The following is a 21,011-nucleotide window of genomic DNA, read 5'->3' on the forward strand; positions in this document are numbered from 1 at the left end:
GTTAGGCGCCTTTTGACGGATAATAATAATAATCGTCTTGCTATCTTCAAAGGCATCAGCAACTGGCGATATCTCTAACTATCGTCGATACACGATACTATCGTCTATCGGCACAACCCTAATGGTGGTTCTTCAAGATCTTGACTGTAGCCTATTTCTACAGTTTTTTTCGACATAGTTAATTTAGAGTTAGTTTCATTTCTACAAATGGTGCAAACTCTGCTAGATTATAGATAAAAGATTCCCATTCCCCTGCCATTCGGCAGTTATCGGCAATCGTCAGATCATGATCTTGGTGATCGGTAATCGGTGATTGGCCCCAAAAATGCTGATCGGAGCATCTCTAGAAAAAATCAGATCTCGTGCGGATTTTTTCTGCCAGTGTAAACGCAGCCTTTCTCAGGAAACCAATTACATACCCCGAGACGTTTAAAATGGAACTCAATGCTGTGTCATTGCGTTGATGCTATGGGAATGTCAATACTAATGCCATCACACTGAGAAGAGCGCTGCCCAACAAGGCAGTATAACACTGGCACAGACACTTGCTGAAGCAGGAAGGACCTGGCTTCCTGGGGTTAAATCCATTTCCAGACTGTAAAACTTAATGCAGCACAAACATCTTGTAAGGCAGGGGTGCCCAACCCTGTTCCTGGAGATCTACCATCCTACAAAGCTCAGCTCCAACCCTGATCAAACACCCCTGAACCAGCTAATTCATTTCTTAGGTAGCACTTGATAATTAGAGACAGCTGTGTTGGAGCAGGGCTGGAACTGAAGTCTGCAGGTAGGTAGATCTCCAGGAACAGGGTTGAGCACTCCTGTTGTAAGGGTGCACCCTTGGATAGTTCAACATTGCAAGTGGAGTGGGCCCTGAATCTTCTGTGATGTCCTTAAGAATTTATATTTGCAGTATGAGTGCCAAAAACCATCGCAATATATTTTTTACAGCTCCTCTCTAAGGAGCTCTGTCAAGAACAGGTCGGTTTTGGCCCGTCTAATTAATATTCATGAGCCTCTCTTCTGATTGGCCTGTTGTTTTCTGAGTGACGCACAGCCAGGCCAACCACAGTTAACTAGTGTCAAGTATGCTGTAGGGGTGCTTACTCAGTTCAACTTAAGGTAAGGTAAGGTAAGGTAAGGTAAGGTAAACTTTATTGTCCCTCGCAGGGAAATTTGTCTTGGGCCCATCACCCATGCTGCAATCAATTGACAGACAAACAAAGCACACCAATAACAATAGAAATAACACAACAATAAATAAGTGCAACCGTTGTTGTAACCTGCTACAGAGATTATCTACATGAATATGCCATGTCAGTGAATTGTCAAGAAGAACACCAAGGTATTTATATGATGGAACCTGTACAATAGTTTAATCATGGATGAACACAGACCTGTGATCACCAACTCCTCTAGGGTCAAACACCATCTCCTTTGTCTTATTAACATTTAGGGCTAGATGGCTGTTCTCACACCAACTTACAAACCTTCTAATATTCCCCGTTCTTTTTCAATAAACTTAAAATTGCAGTGTCGTCTGAGAATTTAATAATATAATTATTAGGATGATGCCCTCTGCACTCATCCGTGTACAAAGTAAACAAAACCGGTGAACTAACACAGCCCTGAGGGGCTCCTGTGCTCAAATCATGGTTTTAGAGACACGGTTTCGGTACGGTTCGATGTTTAGGGGAAAAAAAAATTAAGTAAAGAAATAAGAATAACCTATATAACTACAAGCAACAGCACAAATAAATACAATAGAGTAAAGATATTTTTCGTTTTTTTTAGGTGGGTCTAACATTAGATTTTAGGTACAGACACTGAATAAAATGATCAAATGTAAAAAAGCATTGCAGCATAAATTGAAGTTTATTAAAGTTACAAAAGTGATTCAATCAAGAGCAGTGAGTGATTTCCTTGTTGTTGCTGTTTGGTAAATGTTAAGAAATCGCTGTCAATTTAAGAGAATGCACTGATCCAGTACACTGATACTTAACGTTTATCCGGCTATGTCTGCTAGGATACTTGCCAAGATGGGAATTTTGACAACATTTTTGCATGAATTTGTCCATTCAAACACAATAAAAGAGCTTAATATTTGCACGCGTTCTGAGGCGTGGGTTTGCACGCTTTGGATGAGCGCACACACAGATCTTCTCATTCTCACTGCACGCGCGAGTTTGCGTCTCATGGCTCTTAAATGTTGAAACTGGCAAAGCTTTAATGAGTTTAGGTTAAATCCAGATAGCAGTGTGTGCTGTTCAGGTCTCCCCTGCACACGAGCCGGGAGATGACGGATTAAATGACTGCTCATATTCCAGCATATGGCACTTGCGTTGAACAAGAATGGTTTGTCCATGTTTTTTATTTAATCGCTGTTGTTGTAATGTATTGGTAAGCCAGAATGCGCATCCATCAACAGAAACATGCATTAGCCTAACCTGTTTGTTTTACGTGTTGTTATTTAAAACATATTACAGATGCGTTGTCAGTTTCAAGTTGAACCACGGTCCTGCGCACCAAACCGTGGGAGGAGAACGGGACGGTTCGATTTTTTACCGAGAACCGTTGCACCCCTAGTATGCTGTGGTTTGGTGATACTCAACAGGATGTTTCAGAATAGTAATTAATGTTTTTTATTTTTCAATCATTGAATGCAGTAAGCTAACTATAGCTTTTCTACTGATACAGTAAAGCTCCTATCAGACTGCACATTGATTCTGGGAAATTTCCTTCTGTGTGAACGCAAACATGTCCCAGGATTGATTCCAGGAATGATCCCGGGCTGGGGACCTAATAACATTGGTGGGATCAGTCACAGAACGAGCGCTGTGTGAACAAAAGCCAGAACCAGTTGCATAAAAGCTGTGTTGTAGTGATGATGCATGAAAAAAATATGTGCAAACTGGAATGAAGCAGCGATCAGGAAGCTCCTCACTACCCGCGCTGAAGTGCAGATCATTCGCCATCATTTGGTTTCAGTTTAGCGGAACGATACGCGTCGCATTACACGTCACATTTCCGGAATCACTGTGTGAAAGAGACTGCAGTTGACATACCGCTGGTCTCTTATATTAATGTTGTTCGGAAGCCTGTGTGATGATGTAGTTTCCTGATATCGATCAACTGAACAGCGTTTTCTTGACTTGTTTCTGTGTTGTTGTTGCTCAGCAATGAGATGGACGCGATGTCGGCTGGGGGTTTGGCAAAAAGAGGGTGGGACGGTGGCTGGTGCTCAGGGTGGTGACTGAAGGATTGGACGTCACATTTTTACGGAAGTCTGCAGGCTGTGTGCATTTTACTGTGGATTGACTGTTTTGAAACGTATATGGTAGTTACATAGCCCCCAGACCTCAGTTATCATGAAAAAAGCCAGGAAATTTCAGTTTTGACAATATGGGACCTTTAAGGACATACAGCTTCCTTACTGAAGGAGCTCTGGAACTCATAGTCTCAACAACCTCAGTTGAGATACTGGAATGCTTCATATGTTTCATCCTATCATTTCCCTCTAGTTTAAAGTTTAATTTATGGTTAAGGTTTAGATTAGGGGTAGGGTTATTTGCTAATTTAAATTTGCTAATTTAAAATCTGTGGTAGGATTGTTGATTCAACATAACATGTTGACCAGGAACATGCCTTTTACTTTACTTTTACTTGCCCCATAAATATTGCCTTTACAAATGGAATAGGTTTAGTTTTTTCGGAAAAAATTCAAAGAAAAATTTACATTTCTCAGCCCTGTTAACAGGCCTACTGCCAATGACTTTACTTTTAATAAACATCCCATGTGGATTTTATTTACACATAGATCGTTCTTGATCATTTCCAATCAATGCGAGACTGAAACACCGTACCTGAGGAACCTCCACTGCGGCCATAGAGTAGACATGAAGGCAGAAGATCTTGGATCCATTGTAACCCACTACAAAGCCCTGCAGTTTCTGCTGATGAACTGGGAAGTTGCTGGCCTTGATGTTCAGATATCCACTTCCAGAGAAACACAGCATGTCCTCACACTGCGTGTTCCACGCCACGCTGTTCGCATTGGGCTCCTGCAAAACCAGGAAAACACAAACAGCAGTCAGGACACATCTGAACGCTAACTGTGCTGCTGGCACATCCGCATGTGAATTCATCAGAGCTCAGGTACAGGTTCAGGTACGACCTGGAAGAGCAGCTCCTTGGTGTGAATGTCGTACACGAGGCAGGTGTTGTGTTCGTCCACTACGGCGAGCTTGCTGCGTGACGTGCTCATGTCCAGACAGCGCACTGACGTGTTCTGCTTCAGCAGCGTGATGGCAAACGGGTTGTCCACGAAGATCTTCAGGATCTGCACATAAAAAGCTTTCAGGGCCAATACAAAGTATGATTCTGAATGTGCAACCATTTAGACTGCAGAGATGGAAGAAAAGAAGCAGCATTCATGTAGCATTAAATAGAAACAAAACACATTACACAACAGAAATAACAATGACAAATCACATACAGCTCCATTTTTCAGTCCCACTAGAAGCCCCTCTCGTCCCGATGGGCCGCCGATCACTTTGATGTAGCGAATGAGAGACTCCATCAGCCACTCCTTCTCTTTGATGGCCGTGAAGGACAAACACTGCAGTCTCTTTTCCTACACACACACACACACACACACACACACACACACACACACACATGTTGGGTTTACATGTTTTATGGGGACATTCCATAGGCGTAATGGTTTTTATACTGTACAAACCGTACTTTCTATGGCCCTACACCTACCCTACACCTAAACCTAGCCCTCACAGGAGATTGTGGACACTTTTACTTCCTCTAAAAAACTCATTGTGCATGATTTATAAGCCTGTTTCCTCATGGGGACCTGAGAAATGTCCCCACAAGGTCAAAATCTACTGGTATTCCTATCCTTGTGGGGACATTTGGTCCCCACAACGTGATGAATACCAGGTACACACACACACACACACACACACACACACACACACACAGAGAGAGAGAGAACAGGTTACAAATGTAAATCATTTCTCACTTTCCTTCCATTTTAATCACTCAGTGTATTTATATATAGTGCACAGGACAAATGAGTACATCCCCTCTGAATAAATATAAAAGATGCATTTTCTTCATGATCACTAATATAATTCATGGACAGGTGGCAAAATTTAAATATATTAAACATATATTTAATAAAAACAAAAATATATACGCCAATATTTTCAGTAAAATAAGTAAATTAGCCAATTTAGTTTAAAAGAGGGACTGCAGAAATGAGTACACCCTAGATTTAATTCAGCAAATGCATAACATTCTAGTATTTAGTATGTCCTCCAGAACTTTAAGTATACTGCTCTGACCCTTCTTGAAACTGAGTGTAAGTTCATGACAAATTGTCTGTCGTGTTTAACTCCTGGAAGACGATTTTCTTAAGTGCCCTGGTCTTTAATGGGGAGCGTTAAAGTTGAGATTGGGTGAAATATATGTCCACTGAAGGATTTTCATTTCGTAAGAATGGATATCATCATTGTCATTTTGAAAAAATGGCCAACAACACAGGGAATGAGGAGAGGGTGGCATGTTCAGTTTCAGGTTTTTGTATTCCATCACACAATGACTGATGATAGCATTGATAAAGCACAACTCCATCACACCTTCAGCACTCATACATCCCTGTAGAAGAGCTTTACTACTACTGAATGTCGCTGTGGGAACCAGGCACTTCTCGCTGTACTCCTCCTCTAGCAACAACAGAACATTTTGGATGCTTTTGGATCTGAAATGATTGACTTGGTCTCTTGAGACCAGACTATGAATTTCCAGAAGCCTATATTTTGTAAATATGGGCCATGGAAGAGTTTAAAAGAGTTTATTGTGTTTGGCTATAGTAGGTAGTTCTGCTCTGGATAAACAACCATGCATGTCACTTTCTCATTGCTAGTTTTACTTGATCTTAGTGCTGCGTTCGACACTATAGATCATGAAATACTCATAGATCGATTACAAAACTATACAGGTATTCAAGGGCAGGCTTTAAGATGGTTCAGATCATACCTGTCCGATCGCTATCACTTTGTTTATTTAAACGGGGAGTCATCGCAGCTAACACCAGTAAAGTATGGAGTGCCACAATTGTTTCCATTGTTATGCTGATGATACTCAACTATATATTTCAACAAGACCAGATGAAACTTCTAACTTAGCAAAGTTAACAGAGTGTGTTAAAAATGTGAAAGACTGGATGACCAATAATTTTCTACTATTAAATTCAGATAAGACCGAGATATTACTTATTGGACCAAAAAAACAGTACACAGAATCTCTTAAACTGCAATTTGCAACTAGACGGATGTACTGTTATTTCCTCTACAGTCAAAAATCTGGGTGTTATATTAGACAGCAACCTGTCTTTTGAAAATCATATTTCTCATGTTACAAAAACAGCATTCTTCCATCTTAGAAACATTGCTAAACTACGGAACATGTTACCTGTTTCTGATGCAGAAAAGTTAGTTCATGCATTTATGACGTCTAGACTGGACTATTGTAATGCACTACTAGGTGGTTGTCCGGCTTCTTCAATAAATAAGCTACAGGTGTCCAAAATGCAGCTGCTAGAGTCCTTACCAGATCAAGAAAATATGATCATATTACCCCAATTTTACAGTCTCTACACTGGCTACCTATTAGGTTCTGTATCACTTACAAAATATTACTTCTTACCTATAAGGCCCTTAATGGTTTAGCTCCTGCATACCTAACTAGTCTCCTACTACGCTACAATCCCACACGCTCCCTAACTAGTCTCCTACTACGCTACAATCCCTCACGCTCCCTAACTAGTCTCCTACCACGCTACAATCCATCACGCTCCCTAACTAGTCTCCTACTACGCTACAATCCCTCACGCTCCCTAACTAGTCTCCTACTACGCTACAATCCCTCACGCTCCCTAACTAGTCTCCTACTACGCTACAATCCCTCACGCTCCCTAACTAGTCTCCTACTACGCTACAATCCCTCACGCTCCCTAACTAGTCTCCTACTACGCTACAATCCCTCACGCTCCCTAACTAGTCTCCTACTACGCTACAATCCCTCACGCTCCCTAACTAGTCTCCTACTACGCTACAATCCCTCACGCTCCCTAACTAGTCTCCTACCACGCTACAATCCATCACGCTCCCTAACTAGTCTCCTACTACGCTACAATCCATCACGCTCCCTAACTAGTCTCCTACTACGCTACAATCCCTCACGCTCCCTAACTAGTCTCCTACTACGCTACAATCCCTCACGCTCCCTAACTAGTCTCCTACTACGCTACAATCCCTCACGCTCCCTAACTAGTCTCCTACTACGCTACAATCCCTCACGCTCCCTAACTAGTCTCCTACTACGCTACAATCCCTCACGCTCCCTAACTAGTCTCCTACTACGCTACAATCCCACACGCTCCCTAACTAGTCTCCTACTACGCTACAATCCCACACGCTCCCTAACTAGTCTCCTACTACGCTACAATCCCTCACGCTCCCTAACTAGTCTCCTACTACGCTACAATCCCTCACGCTCCCTAACTAGTCTCCTACTACACTACAATCCCTCACGCTCCCTAAGGAGCAAAACTCTGGACTTTTAGTAGTACCTAGGATAGCAAAGTCCACCAAAGGAGGGAGAGCCTTTTCACATTTGGCTCCCAAACTCTGGAATAGCCTTCCTGATAACGTTCGGGGTTCAGACACACTCTCTATGTTTAAATCTAGATTAAAGACTCATCTCTTTAGCCAAGCATTCACATAATGAATCTCATAACGTTGTACTTCAGCTTCATCTGATCAAATGCACATCAACATTCTTCAGCTTGGGTAAAACACATAATTTTTGCTTGGTTGGAACAGCAGCTACACTAATTATTTCTCTATTTGTTTCTCTGTTACTTCCATCCTGTGGTAACTAGGAATTACACAAGACTCAGTCTGGATTCAGAAGAAGAGATGATGCCAACCCCTCAGAGGACCGCCGATGATGCCAGCCTTGAAACATCATACAGCACTACACCATTTTTCTACAAGTTTGATTGCAACACATAATCATTACTATTAGTGTTCATCATCTGTTTTTGATTACACCATTATTATTATTATTATTTTATATATTTATACCATATGTACATCGACTTAACATACAGTAGTCACCACTAATAAGCTACTAAATATATTGTAGTAGCCTACATTTTTTGTACAGCTGCTTTGCAACGATTTGTATTGTGAAAAGCGCTAAACAAATAAACTTGAATTGAATTGAATTGAATTGAAATCACTTTCCAAAACATTCTCCTTCAATGTTCCTGCCTGGTGGAATGATCTTCCCACCCCTATCCGGAACGCAGACTCCATAACTGTGTTCAAGCGACTGCTGAAAACCCATCTTTTTCGACACTATTTGACTCAATAAAAAAAAATTAAAAAAAACTTTTCTTCTCCTCTCTTTCCTGATCTTCCCTTTCTAGCCCGTACTCATCTAGCACTTCCTATGTTGATCTGCCTCCTTAGGATTAATCACTTGTTGTATTCCCCAATTGTAAGTCGCTTTGGATAAAAGCGTCTGCTAAATGAATAAATGTAAATGTAAATGTAAAAAAATTTGATACTTGTTTTATTTTAAAGAGGAATGTCTGAAGAACAAGTATTGTTAAAACTACAGATGTATGTCATTTCTTTCAATCTTCAACTGTACTGAGCATACCAGCCTGAGTGCCATAAATATTAATTTTCTAAAGTTTGCGTGCCTATTACTTGATTTTTAATATGATTCTAGATTCTAGTTGTTAATAAACTTTTCTTTCAGAATATTAATTTTCAAGGGCCTACATCATTCAGTCCCTGAGATATGGGGATCTCAATGAGGCTTAATGTCCAGATTGTTGAATGTTACCCATTTTCAGTGGTCAAAATCCAAATGTTGGTCGCTTTGTGTACAGCTGATACTTATTTTATTTAAAGAACAATGTTTGAAGAAGAAATAATGGTGAAATTAGAATTGAATCTTGTTTCCCTCTATCAAAACAACTGCATAGAACATAGCTGTCTGAGTGCTAAAAATGATCAAGTTGAGGCACATTACCTTGCTTTCTGTAGTCTATTAATACGATTCTATAATTTGAAAGAGTTTCAAGCATATTTGGAAAAAGGGATTTCAAAAATTTGACTTGGGAAGTTTTTTTTTTTTTTTTTTGGTTGATTTGATACGGAATGACCCAAATGGGTTGAAAACAAACACCTCACTTGCACTTTGACTTGAAGAAACAGACTGTGTGTTTTTTCAGCTAGACATTGTAAGCACAGTTTAGTTTGAGCATTTTCAGAAGCTGCTAACTAAACAGATAAACTTGGATCTCAAATTTGTTTGGTTTTCCCTTGCAAAATATGTTTGGTTTATCATCAAATTGGCAATCGACTGAAAACCAAGCCTTACTAAGTCTGGGAAATGGAGCATAAAACTGGGGCTTCTCAACATCAGCAGTGGAGGGTCAGTCCGTTATCCTGCTGCTGAAAATGAACAAAGACATTTGTTTTGCTCTTCTTTACATTTGGAAGTCGTAAAGTCGCTGAAGTGCTGATAGTGATCAAGGCCTGCTGGATGAGATGTTTAGACATGGAGGGTCTGCCGAATGTCAGAGGAGAGCGAGAGAGAGAGCAGCTGGAGTCTGCTGATCTCACATCTGCTTTAGTTACATGTTAAAGGATTTTCTGGGTTCTTGTATTCTCCTGCTGGACGATCAGACTCAAACACTCATGCCTCCTCTCTCTCTACCTTTCACTCACATATGCATGTACATACATACTGCCAACAACAAACTGCATGACTATTTGATACTACCCTTTTTGTAACCCTTTATCTAACAAACTTAGAGAAAAAAAACACAAGAATAAGAATAAGCAGAATTATTTTCAATTAAAGTAAAGAAAAAAGCACCATAAAAGTATCATGAGAAGAACACAATAAAAACTTAATGGCTACTTATGACACTTTTAAATGTTGTCATTTTTGAGCCCTTTTTGTGCTTCTGATGCACAGATTCTGCCAAACACTTAAGTGTGTGTTTATAGAGAAACAGAGAAAATAAAGAAAATTAATGAACAATGAAGAAATTAATCTTCAGCTGTTTCTTTAACTTCAGTTCTCTGCGGGGCATCGCTTTGGACAAAAGTGTAAAGGATAATGAATAACCAAATACGTGAAACAAAACACAGTACAACATACAAACTAATGGACGGTCACAGAAGTCCATCCGACCAGCTCGCCCAGACAAAACAGTTTCTGTGTGTATTTCTGGAGTGTGGAGTTTGAATGAGCTGCTTCATATCACAGGAGACGGGTCAACATCTGACCAGACCGCCAAATACAGACTCTCAGTCATCGTGCGGCTCAGTGTTTGATCATGCCCTAGATAACACTGCGTGACCACGCGTCTTTCATATGAGATCATACACACACACAGATTGGATCTGAATAAAGCCTATTCTTAGGACCACTGAGATGTTTTCCATTGGGATACTTTCATTCGGTCAAATAGCTGTAGCGCAAAAGCTCTCATGGTCATCACTGTAATGTGGTAAAAATAACTAGATAAAAAAACTTTGCCAAGACAAACTTTAAGTTAGCTTGAAAAAGCCTGATCAGAAAGTGTGAAAAAGTTTCAAAGTTTTAAAGGGGTCATCGGATGCAAAACTCACTTTTCCAAGTTGTTTGAACAGTAATGTGTGTTGGCAGTTTGTGTACACAACCACCCTACAATGGAGTCCACCCAGTGGTATTTTTTTTAATCTTTAAAAGTAATATCTCCTTTTTAAAATCAGCTCATTCTCAGCTTCTTGTCATTGTGACGAAACACAGATGATTGACATGAGCATCTTACCTTAGCCCCGCCCTCACCGAGCTCAAACAGTCCGACTCTGATCTCCATTGTGTGACTCAGGTGCAGAGGAAGACTCTTATTGAGCGATTGAGGTGTTCTGTTGTTGGATGTAATACTGAACACAGCAGTCGCTGAAGACACAGAGGTTTAACGTTACTTTCGTTTTTAAAAGGAAAGAACCGATCCCGATCTACATATGCATCTATGTTCGTGTGAAACATTCGTGATGCAGCTTCACCCACAGCAGAAGTGAGTAGAAGGGTTTTTTAAGCATCTTTGCAAATGGCCTTTCTTAATAATGTGCTTGTTAGCAAGTTTCGCCGATATACACGGCTAAATGCAGCTAAACGCTGCTAAATGTGGCTAAAGTAAACATTACGGCTCATAATCCTACATCAGAGAGGGGCGGGGCGAGCAGAGCTCATTTGCATTTAAAGGACCATGCAATAAAATGAGTTGATGTTTTGCAGAGCTGATTTTGACAAGGTAAAAGGGTGTTTTTTACACTACTATTGAGAATTTTTAATATATAAGAGACTTTTCATTAAGACCCTAAAGAATCATATGAACTTGTAGAAAACCCTTTAAAAGTTTTAGAAATTATGCTTTTCAGTCTGAAAAAGACTGAAGTTTAAAGAGGTTTTAAAGCTTAAAGCTTGAATGTTTTGAATGCAATACAGTCCGTCAGATGGATGGATAAATGGATAGATAGCATGTTTTAGCATGTTACTAGCATGATTAGCCTGTTACTAGCATGTTGCTAACATGATTAGAATTAGGTTAGCATTAGTAGCCTGTTAGCATGATTAGCAAGTTACTAGCTTGATTAGCATGTTGTTAACATGTTTCTAGCCTGATTAGCATGTCACTAACATGATTCTAGTACATAGATTAGTTTTAATCGTCATTTTTAGGAAAATCGTGAGTCGGATCGGTTAGGAAAGATCCAGCAACTGGAGTCAGATCAGTCTGAAGAGTTTGGAGTTTGTAGAGTTAAAGCTCTAGGAGGAGCAGCAGTCCGAAATTTTAGTCTCAGAAGAAGAAGAAGAACTAAGATTAAATAGCATTTCAGTGTGGAGGATTTCTCAAGCCAACCTAATCAAAGATTTTTTAAACTCTGAAGTATTTATAAACAATGGTAGGATTTGATGTTCTGCATTTATTTTTAGTGAATTTACTGAAAAGTAGTGATGTCAGAATCAGGCACAGGCTGAACGGCTCGCGTCTCATCGCAAACACAAGAGCCTTCTAGACACCCACACGTCTGCCGCTGGATTGTGAGGATGATTCTGCCATATTAAGAGGTCATGTGTCTCTGCTTGAGAACTACTACATATAAAGACACGCAGTCTAGTGGAATCATTCATGGGATACTGATCAAGACATCAAAGTCAGTGTCACAGCAAAAATACCACATTACAAAACAGTAGTGATGGACCAAACCAGAACATCCAAAAACCTCTGCACATCTCTGTGCCTCGTTTCCCTCAGAAACTCACCACTATTTACTATACTATGAGAATAAGAACACCAGAAAATCATTATTTGTCACTTTGACAGACTGGCTTGTGAAATTTCTGTCATGCTCTGTTTTCATCCATTAGCCAAATATTTATTTTAAGAATAACGATTAGCCAATGTTACAGAGCACTCATGTAGAAATCAACATTGTTCACTCACTGATCTAAAGAAGTGATCTGGCGCTTCTGTCTGGACGCTGGTGAAGTGTTATGTTTGAGTACCTGACACAGAATGATGTGCTGTGAGCAGACCACCAGCAGGTTGCACTCGAAGCGCTTGCAGATCTTCTCTTTGACGCGGTAGTGCATGTCGGAGGAGTCGTCCGAGTGCAGCTCGTAGATCAGGATCTTCTCAGGAAGCTGAATGGCCAGTCTGCTGCGGTAGATGGCGATCTTCTTCACCAACTCACGGCATTTGATCCGTACTGTAACGGAAGGTTGGGAATCAACGGAGAACACTCAAACACAGACGGGTTTTCTTGGCCGGTGACGGTGCATACCGTATCTGAGGTTGACAAATTTGGGTTTAGAGACTGTGAGTACACCACTAGATAATTAAACAATTTGATCAAATTTATTTTCAGGGATGTCGAAGTTAACATTTTAATGTAAACATCTATTTTAAAACACATTTACTGAATTTAATATTACTTCATCGTGCTTTCTAACGAAGATGAAAATTATAAGCTTAATGAACCGTCAGTTTTAAAACGTAAGAAAAAGTAAATCTGCAACTAATAAAACAAAACTGAGATAATGTCCTCACCCCCTTGTCATCCGAGATCTTCATCAGTGGTCACCAATCTTGGTGTTAGATTCGACCCGCATTTAACCTTTGAGGCTCATATTAAGAATCTTTGCAAAACATCCTTTCATCATCTCAGGAACATAGCTAGACTTCGCCCCACACTCACCCTACGTGATGCTGAGAAACGTGTCCATGCCTTTGTCTCATCCAGACTTGATTATTGCAATGCGCTTCTCATTGGGATTCCTAACAAGAGCATTCAGAAACTTCAGCACGTACAGAACTGTGCAGCCAGGATCCTAATGAGAGTACGTAAATATGAGCATATTACTCCAATTCTTCAGTCTCTTCACTGGCTTCCCATTTCGGCTCGGATAGAGTACAAAGTTTCCCTTCTTACACAGCAGTGTATCTATGGCGATGCCCCTATGTACCTTAAAGAACTCCTTATTCCTCAGACTTCAGTACGCTCACTTCGCTCCACAAATACTCACCGGCTCCTATTACCTAGGACTAAGACACGCACAATGGGGGATATGGCTTTTTGTACAGCTGCACCTAGATTATGGAATGCACTGCCTGATCATTTGAGAGCTCCACAAGCAACTGATGTCTTTAAAAAGAGACTAAAAACACACCTTTTTAAAAAAGTTTTTTGTTAAGTTTTAAAATGTTTTACTGTTGTTGTTTTATTTTGACTTTTACATTGTACCATTCATTATGACTCTTCTGTAGCACTTTGAGATTTTTCCTAAATTGTAAAGTGCTTTATAAATAAAATGTATTATTATTATTATTATTATTATTATGTCTTCCTTTCTTCAGTCGCAAAGAAATTATGTTTTTTGAGGTAAACATTTCAGGATTTCTCTCCATATAGTGGACTTCTATGGTGCCCTGAGTTTGAACTTCAGAAATGCAGTTTAAATGCAACTTCAAAGCGCTCTAAACGATCCCAGCCGAGGAAGAAGAGTCTTATCTAGCGAAACGATCGGTTATTTTCAAAACAAATTGACAGTTTATATACTTCTTAACCTCAAATGCTCGTCTTGTCTAGCTCTGTGATGCACATGTGTAGTCTGTGTGATCCAGGTCAAGACATTTAGGGCAGTGGTTCTCAATCCTGGTCCTGGGGGACCCCTGCTCTCCCTTATTTAACACACCTGACTGATTAGTTCAGATTCATGGATCTCTCTCCTCATGAGCTGATGATGTCAATCAGGTGTTAAATAAGGGAAACATGCAAAATGTGCAGAGTCCCCCAGGACCAGGATTGAGAACCACTGAGTTAGGGTATGTCCAAAAACTCCCAATTCGTTTTCGTCTTCAACATCAAAATCATCCTACAAAACTGTTTTACCTTTTTTGTTTGATCTTCTTTGTATGTTCACTTTGTAAACAGTACTTCTGCAGCAATGTAGGATGATTTTGAAGTTGGAGAAAACAAATTGGGAGTTTTCGGACATCAAATCAAATCAAATCAAATCAAATTTTATTTATATAGCGCCTTACAACAGCCAGAAAGGTGCCCAGGGCACTTTCCAGAAAAAGATCAAGAATCACAACAGACAACAATAAATACAAGCACAAAAAGGAACATAAAGCAGCAATCGAGTCAGCGGCTACGTGTCGAAAGCTTGACTGTAAAGATGTGTCTTCAATTGTGATTTAAAAACACACAACTCAGTGTTACTGCGAAGCTGTGCCGGAAGTGCGTTCCACAGTTTAGGGCCCTGGACGGCAAATGATCGGCCTCCAAACTTTTTATAGTTGAACCTGGGCGTAATTAGTGCGATGTGTTCAGAGGAGCGCAGAGTTCTTGCTGGTTGGTAGACCTTAACCAACTCCGCGAGGTAGGCAGGGGCCAGACCATTGATGGCCTTGAACACGAACATCAAGATCTTAAACTCCACCCTGAACCGCACTGGAAGCCAGTGGAGAGAGTGAAGGACAGGGGTGATGTGAGAGCGTTTGGAGGTGTTGGAGAGGAGACGTGCTGCAGCGTTTTGCACCAATTGAAGCCGATTAAGAAGTGATTGATTAAGTCCAGTGTAGAGGGCATTACAGTAGTCAATCCGCGAGCTGATAAAGGCATGGACAGCCTTTTCAAGGTCAGCTCGGGACAAGAATGGTTTGACCCTACTGAGGAGCCTTAGCTGGTAAAAACTTGCCTTTACGACTGCATTTATTTGTTTACCAAAATTCAAACCACTGTCAAAAATAACACCCAGGTTGCGCACTGTCGGAGCAAACTGAGGTGTAAGAGGACCAAAAGTGAGGGAACTGTTGGGTGAGTCCGGGGTGAACAGGATATACTCAGTCTTTCCATCATTCAAGTGAAGGAAATTCTGGGAAAGCCATTCTCTGATGTTGTGGATGCAATTATGGAGAGGGTCCAGTGCAGAACGGTTATTCAGAACCACAGGAAGATAGATCTGAAGGTCGTCTGCATAAAAGTGAAAACCACATACCCTAACTGTCTTGACCTGGATCACACAGACTACACATGTGCATCACAGAGCTAGACAAGAGGAGCATTTGAGGTTAAGAAGTATATAAACTGTCAATTTGTTTGAAAATATCCAAACTTTTTTCTAAATAAGACCCTTCTCTCTCGGCTGGGATCGTTTAGAGTCCTTTGAAGCTGCATTTAAACTGCATTTTGGAAGTTCAAACTCAGGGCACCATTGAAGTCCACTATATGGAGACAAATCCTGAAATGTTTACCTCAAAAAACATAATTTCTTTATGACTGAAGAAAGAAAGACTTGAACATCTTGGACGACAAGGGGGTGAGGACATTATCTGTGCACTTTTGTTCTGGAAGTGAACTTCTCCTTTAAGGCTGAACTTGACTGTTCTCTGTGATCAGTTTTTGTGTTCATATGTTTATGTTCAGATTGTGTGTGTTTCAGAGCAGTATGTTTGATTATGATGAATCTATATGTCTACATGTGTAAAGTCACACTAGTGTAGTCACCTTTTTGCTCAGTGATGAGGTGCTGTACGATGACGTCAGTCATACTGTCTCTGTAGGCGTAGCGGTCCTTATATAAGCCGTGAACTGTGCTGAAGATCAGCTGGAAGAAGGCGATGGTGCCGTCCTGACATCCTAAAACCTGCATAACACCACAAGAGTGGATCCATCAAAGTGTTTAGAACACTCTACAAATAAAAGGACGCAAATCAAAGCACAATAAAGGTGAAGTGCAGACATATCGTTCTGATTACTCTCCCTTTTCCAACTGATGTCCTAATGTTTGTGAAAGAGAGAAGAAACAGAGCTGTGATTTAAAGCCCAAAGTGTGTCGTGATTTTCACATAACTAATTAACCCAGTCTCACACATCTCTGCTCTGATTAGATATGCACTGTAAGATTTTACACCTTTAATCTGTCTTACTATTAATAAACAATAGCTTTAAATAGAGGTGAGTGATGACAACAGCATTTATTATTCAACTAAAGCAGCAGGTGAATCTCACAAACACACTTCACCCCACAATCAAAGAAAAATAGATGAAATTATAGTCTATTTAGGAGCATTTTGAACTGTGACTTTTTTTTTGTTTGTTTAATAATCCTCTTGATTCTATAATGACCAAAAAATGTCATTCTCACTGCTGTAAGGCAACAAAAAATAAATATTATTTAAATTGCAACCATTGTAATACACTTAGTAGATTGTAGTACACTACAATCACCATTATTAGTTGTCTTTTATGATTTAATTTTTGAGATGAAAGGTGAACTAGGCATATTCTATAGCACATGACCCTCATCAATGACTAATGTGTGAATAACTCAAGAGATCTCTGACCACATAGTTGGAGTCCGGCTTGACTCTGCAGGTCCAAACCCAGGAGCTCTGTTCTCCGATGGTGCCGAGCCGAACGCCGTCTTTAGTGTAGAGCGAGGCCTGTTTGTCCGAGCCGCCCATCACGATGTACTCGCCCTTAGAGAAGAAGCTGACGCAGCACGGGTCAAAGTTCAGCTGCCGGTCCTTCCCGATCTGCACAAGACGGCATTTCAATGTGAAAAATACACTGTCACTATTTTACTACTCACTGGTATAAAACCGCAGCAGCAATTACTAAATGCTGTGCTAACCTTCTGTGGTTATTAGTAATAAAAACGGCCAGATATTTAAAAAAATAAATAAAAATGGGTCATCACATAAAAAATGACATGCATTCAGCTTTACGCTGTGGTTCTGTCTACAGATGCAATTCAGCATAACGGCTAAACCTCAAGCCTTTGTATCAGGAAGTTTGGGAGCTCTGGGTCTTGAATCTTATACCGACTTTTAGTCACAAAACACAGACAAAACGCATGCACATCTTTGTCAGCTTTGGAAATAAACTCCCTTACGATCATTTGGACTAACCTGATTAGGGTTGCAAAGGGGCGGAAATTTTCCGGAAACTTTCCATGGGAACATCATCTGGGGAATTTTGGAAATATTCCAATTTGGAAACTTAACAGGAATTTATGGGAATTTACAGGAATTTAAACATTTTGTTTGATCATAAGCTGACATGCATGCAAACCAATACAGTTTTTGTATTTTTTTGGAATCTGCTTTTTTTTCTTCAGGATTCATTGATAAATAGAAACTTGCAGAAACTTATAGAACAGCATTTATTCAAATACTGAAATCTTCTAACAATATCAGCATTGACTATTTTTATTAATTTAACATTCTTGTTGACTAAAAGTATTAATTTCTTTTAAAGAAAAAAAAACGGTACAGTAACAGAACTGTAGTGTATTGTTTAAATAAATGCTGTTCTTTTTTTTAAATTCTTTTTATTGATCAGAGAACCCTGTAAAAAAAAGTAGGCTTGATGAGCATAAGTGATGCAATGTTCAAAAACATTAAAAATAGTAATGTGTCCCAACTTTTGACCAGTACTGTACAGATTTTTCATATCTGATTTACTGGCTAGCTAATATAAACTATAAATAAATATATACTGTATAAACACTGTTTGCTATTTGCTAGTTAAACTTGAATACCATAGATCAAACATATTTGTCCAAGAAATATCAAAATTTAGATGTAGTCCTTGGGCTCAAATGCAGCAAGTGTGGCTTTAGAGAAAATGAGGGGAATTAGGTGACTAGGGGGAGGGTCATTTTTAGACAGTTTTTTATATTATTATCAACTACATTTAGGTTCCCAGTTCCTGAAATTTTGTAAATTCACAGTTTATGCCCATTAATTACTGTTAATTCCGATATTTTCCTGTTAATTCCCATATATTTCCGATAAATTCCCATGAAAATTCTGGAAAATTCCCAGAATGTTGCAACCCTAAACCTGATCACACTTATATTTAATAAATGGCTCAAAGATGTTTGCCGTGTTTGTTTGTGTCTCCACAGACACAGTCATATATTCACGATGAGTCACTGACAGACTATTATCCACAATACTAATACCAATCCCCAAATCAGAAGTTGGGACGTTTTGTAAAATGCAATAAAATCAAGAATCAGTGATTTGTTAATTCTCTTCAACTTATTTAATTGACAAAAGTACAAAGAAAAGTCAAAGAAAAGTTTTCCAATCTTTCACTGACCAAATTAATTGTATTTTGGACATGCAAATAAATGTAGATTTTTGCATGTTTACCACTGTGTTACATCAACTTTCCTTAATTAAAATGTTTATTTGTTTGGGTATTGAGGATACTAATTGTACGTTTTCCAAGCCTATCTGGCTTGATACAAGACTTCAAGGATTAGTTTACTTTCAGAATAAAAATGTACAGATAATGTCCTCACCCCCTTGTCATCCAAGATGTTCATGTCTTTCTTTCTTCAGTCGTAAAGAAATTATGTTTTTTGAGGAAAACATTTCACGATTTCTCTCCATATAGTGGACTTCTATGGTGCCCTGAGTTTGAACTTTCAAAATGCAGTTTAAATGCAGCTTCAAAGCGCTCTAAACGATCCCAGATGAGGAAGAAGGGTCTTATCTAGTGAAACGATCGGTTATTTTCAAAACAAATTGACAAATTATATACTTTTTGACCTCAAATGCTCGCCTTGTCTCGTCTCTGCGACGCATAGTCTGTGTGATCTGGTTCAAGACAGTTAGGGTATGTCCAAAAACTCCATACATGTGAACATAAAAAAAAGATCAAACACCCTTTATGAAAAAAGGTAAAACATTGATGTAGGACGATTTTGAAGTTAAAGGGGTCATCGGATGCTCATTTTCCACAAGTTCATATGATTCTTTAGGGTTTAAATGAAAAGTCTATAATACACTTTGGTTAAAAATTCTCAATAGTAGTGTAAAAAACGTCTCAGGTTACGTATGTAACCCTGATTCCCTGAGGGAACGAGACACTGCGTCATCAACGCTTTGGGGAATGCCATTGGCGAACCACGCTCTGAATCAGTCTACAACCAATAGAACGACGGGAGTGACGTCACCGGCGCGGTGACGTAGGCGACCAGGAAGTATAAAAGCACGTGCGTTTCAAACCGGTGTCAGCTCCACGGAATGAAGCGATGCGCGGCAGGAATGCGGGAATTATGGTCCATGACGCAGTGTCTCGTTCCCTCAGGGAAGCAGGGTTACATACGTAACCTGAGACGTTCCCTTCCGGGAACTCGCACTGCGTCATCAACGCTTTGGGGAACGATATGCCAACTTCCCCATAATTCCAAATTCCTGCCCAGTGGTGTTTGTCTGGGAAGGAAAGGAAGCGTTGAGTCTGGTGGATCAGGCCAGAACAAACTCTCTGCCTGGGGGCCCAGGACGAGAGAGATAGTACACCTCTGTCTGGGGGACCAGCCCAGAACAAGAGGGCAGTGCCAGAAGATACTTACCTGCTGGGGCACTGAAGGTTCTCCGCCTGGGAAATTAGCCAGGACGCGAGAAATATTACACCTCTGTCCGGAGAAATGCCAGAGCAAGAGGGAGATGGCATATACCTCGGCCCTCTGGCTCACGAGGTCTGAAAGGGCTCCGCCTGGGAACTGCCAGGATGCGAGCGGAATCACAACTCTGCCTGGGGAGGCCCCAGCGCAAGAGGAAGAATGCTGTGTACCTCAGCCCTCAGGCGCACGAGGATAAATAGTCCAAACTCTGTCTGGGGAATAGCCAGCACAAGAGGGACTAGAATGGCTCCGCCTGGAAAACCGCCAGGACGCGAGTGGAATTACATCTCTGCCTGGGAAGCTCCCAACGAACAGGGATAGGACCAGCCAGACGTAGAGGGACAGGTAGTGTCTGGGGGAGTAGCCAGAGCACTAGGTTGCTCCACCTGGGAAGAGTGCCAGGACGCGAACGGGATTACATCTCTGCCTGGGACGCACCCAGCGAAGAGGGAATATAAACCTCGGCCCTCGAGCCCACGAGGTTTGGGTCATATACCCTAGTCTGGTCACCAGCCAGAGAGGGAGACATCCTCCTCGGCCCTCAGGCACACAAGGAGAAGGTAGTCCTTTGTCGGGGCGCACCCGGAACAAGAGGGACACAAGTAGTGCCTGGAAACTCTGGTCAGGGCACTGGAATGGCTCCGCCAGGAAAACCTGCCAGGACGCGAGTGGAATTACATCTCTGCCTGGAAGCACCCAGTGCAAGAGGGAGAGAAGTGCACCTCGGCCCTCGGGCCCCCGAGGAGAAGGTAGTCCTTTGTCGAGGCGTACCCGGACAAGAGGGACACAAGTAGTGCCTGGTGAACTTGCCAGGACACTGGAATGGCTCCGCCTGGAAACTGTCAGGACGCGAGTGGAATTACATCTCTGCCTGGGGAGGCCCCAGCGCAAGAGGAAGAATGCTGTGTACCTCAGCCCTCAGGCGC

At 40.8% G+C, this 21,011-nt stretch overlaps 1 protein-coding gene across 1 annotated transcript in view; it reads right to left on the bottom strand.

The window, feature by feature from the left end:
• ift122 (intraflagellar transport 122 homolog (Chlamydomonas)) overlaps window positions 1-21,011 on the bottom strand; it is a 70,915-nt gene that overhangs the window by 26,656 nt on the left and 23,248 nt on the right. Inside the window, exons 9-14 of the mRNA XM_073819815.1 lie at window positions 17,009-17,200; window positions 16,170-16,308; window positions 12,664-12,866; window positions 4,496-4,633; window positions 4,175-4,339; window positions 3,864-4,061 (exon numbers count right to left, since the gene is read on the bottom strand). Of these exons, the coding sequence (XP_073675916.1) occupies window positions 3,864-4,061; window positions 4,175-4,339; window positions 4,496-4,633; window positions 12,664-12,866; window positions 16,170-16,308; window positions 17,009-17,200 (1,035 nt within the window). The remainder of the gene's footprint in view (window positions 1-3,863; window positions 4,062-4,174; window positions 4,340-4,495; window positions 4,634-12,663; window positions 12,867-16,169; window positions 16,309-17,008; window positions 17,201-21,011) is intronic.

This window comes from Garra rufa, chromosome 15 (assembly GCF_049309525.1).
Source record: "Garra rufa chromosome 15, GarRuf1.0, whole genome shotgun sequence".
NCBI classification, from domain to species: Eukaryota; Metazoa; Chordata; class Actinopteri; order Cypriniformes; family Cyprinidae; genus Garra; species Garra rufa.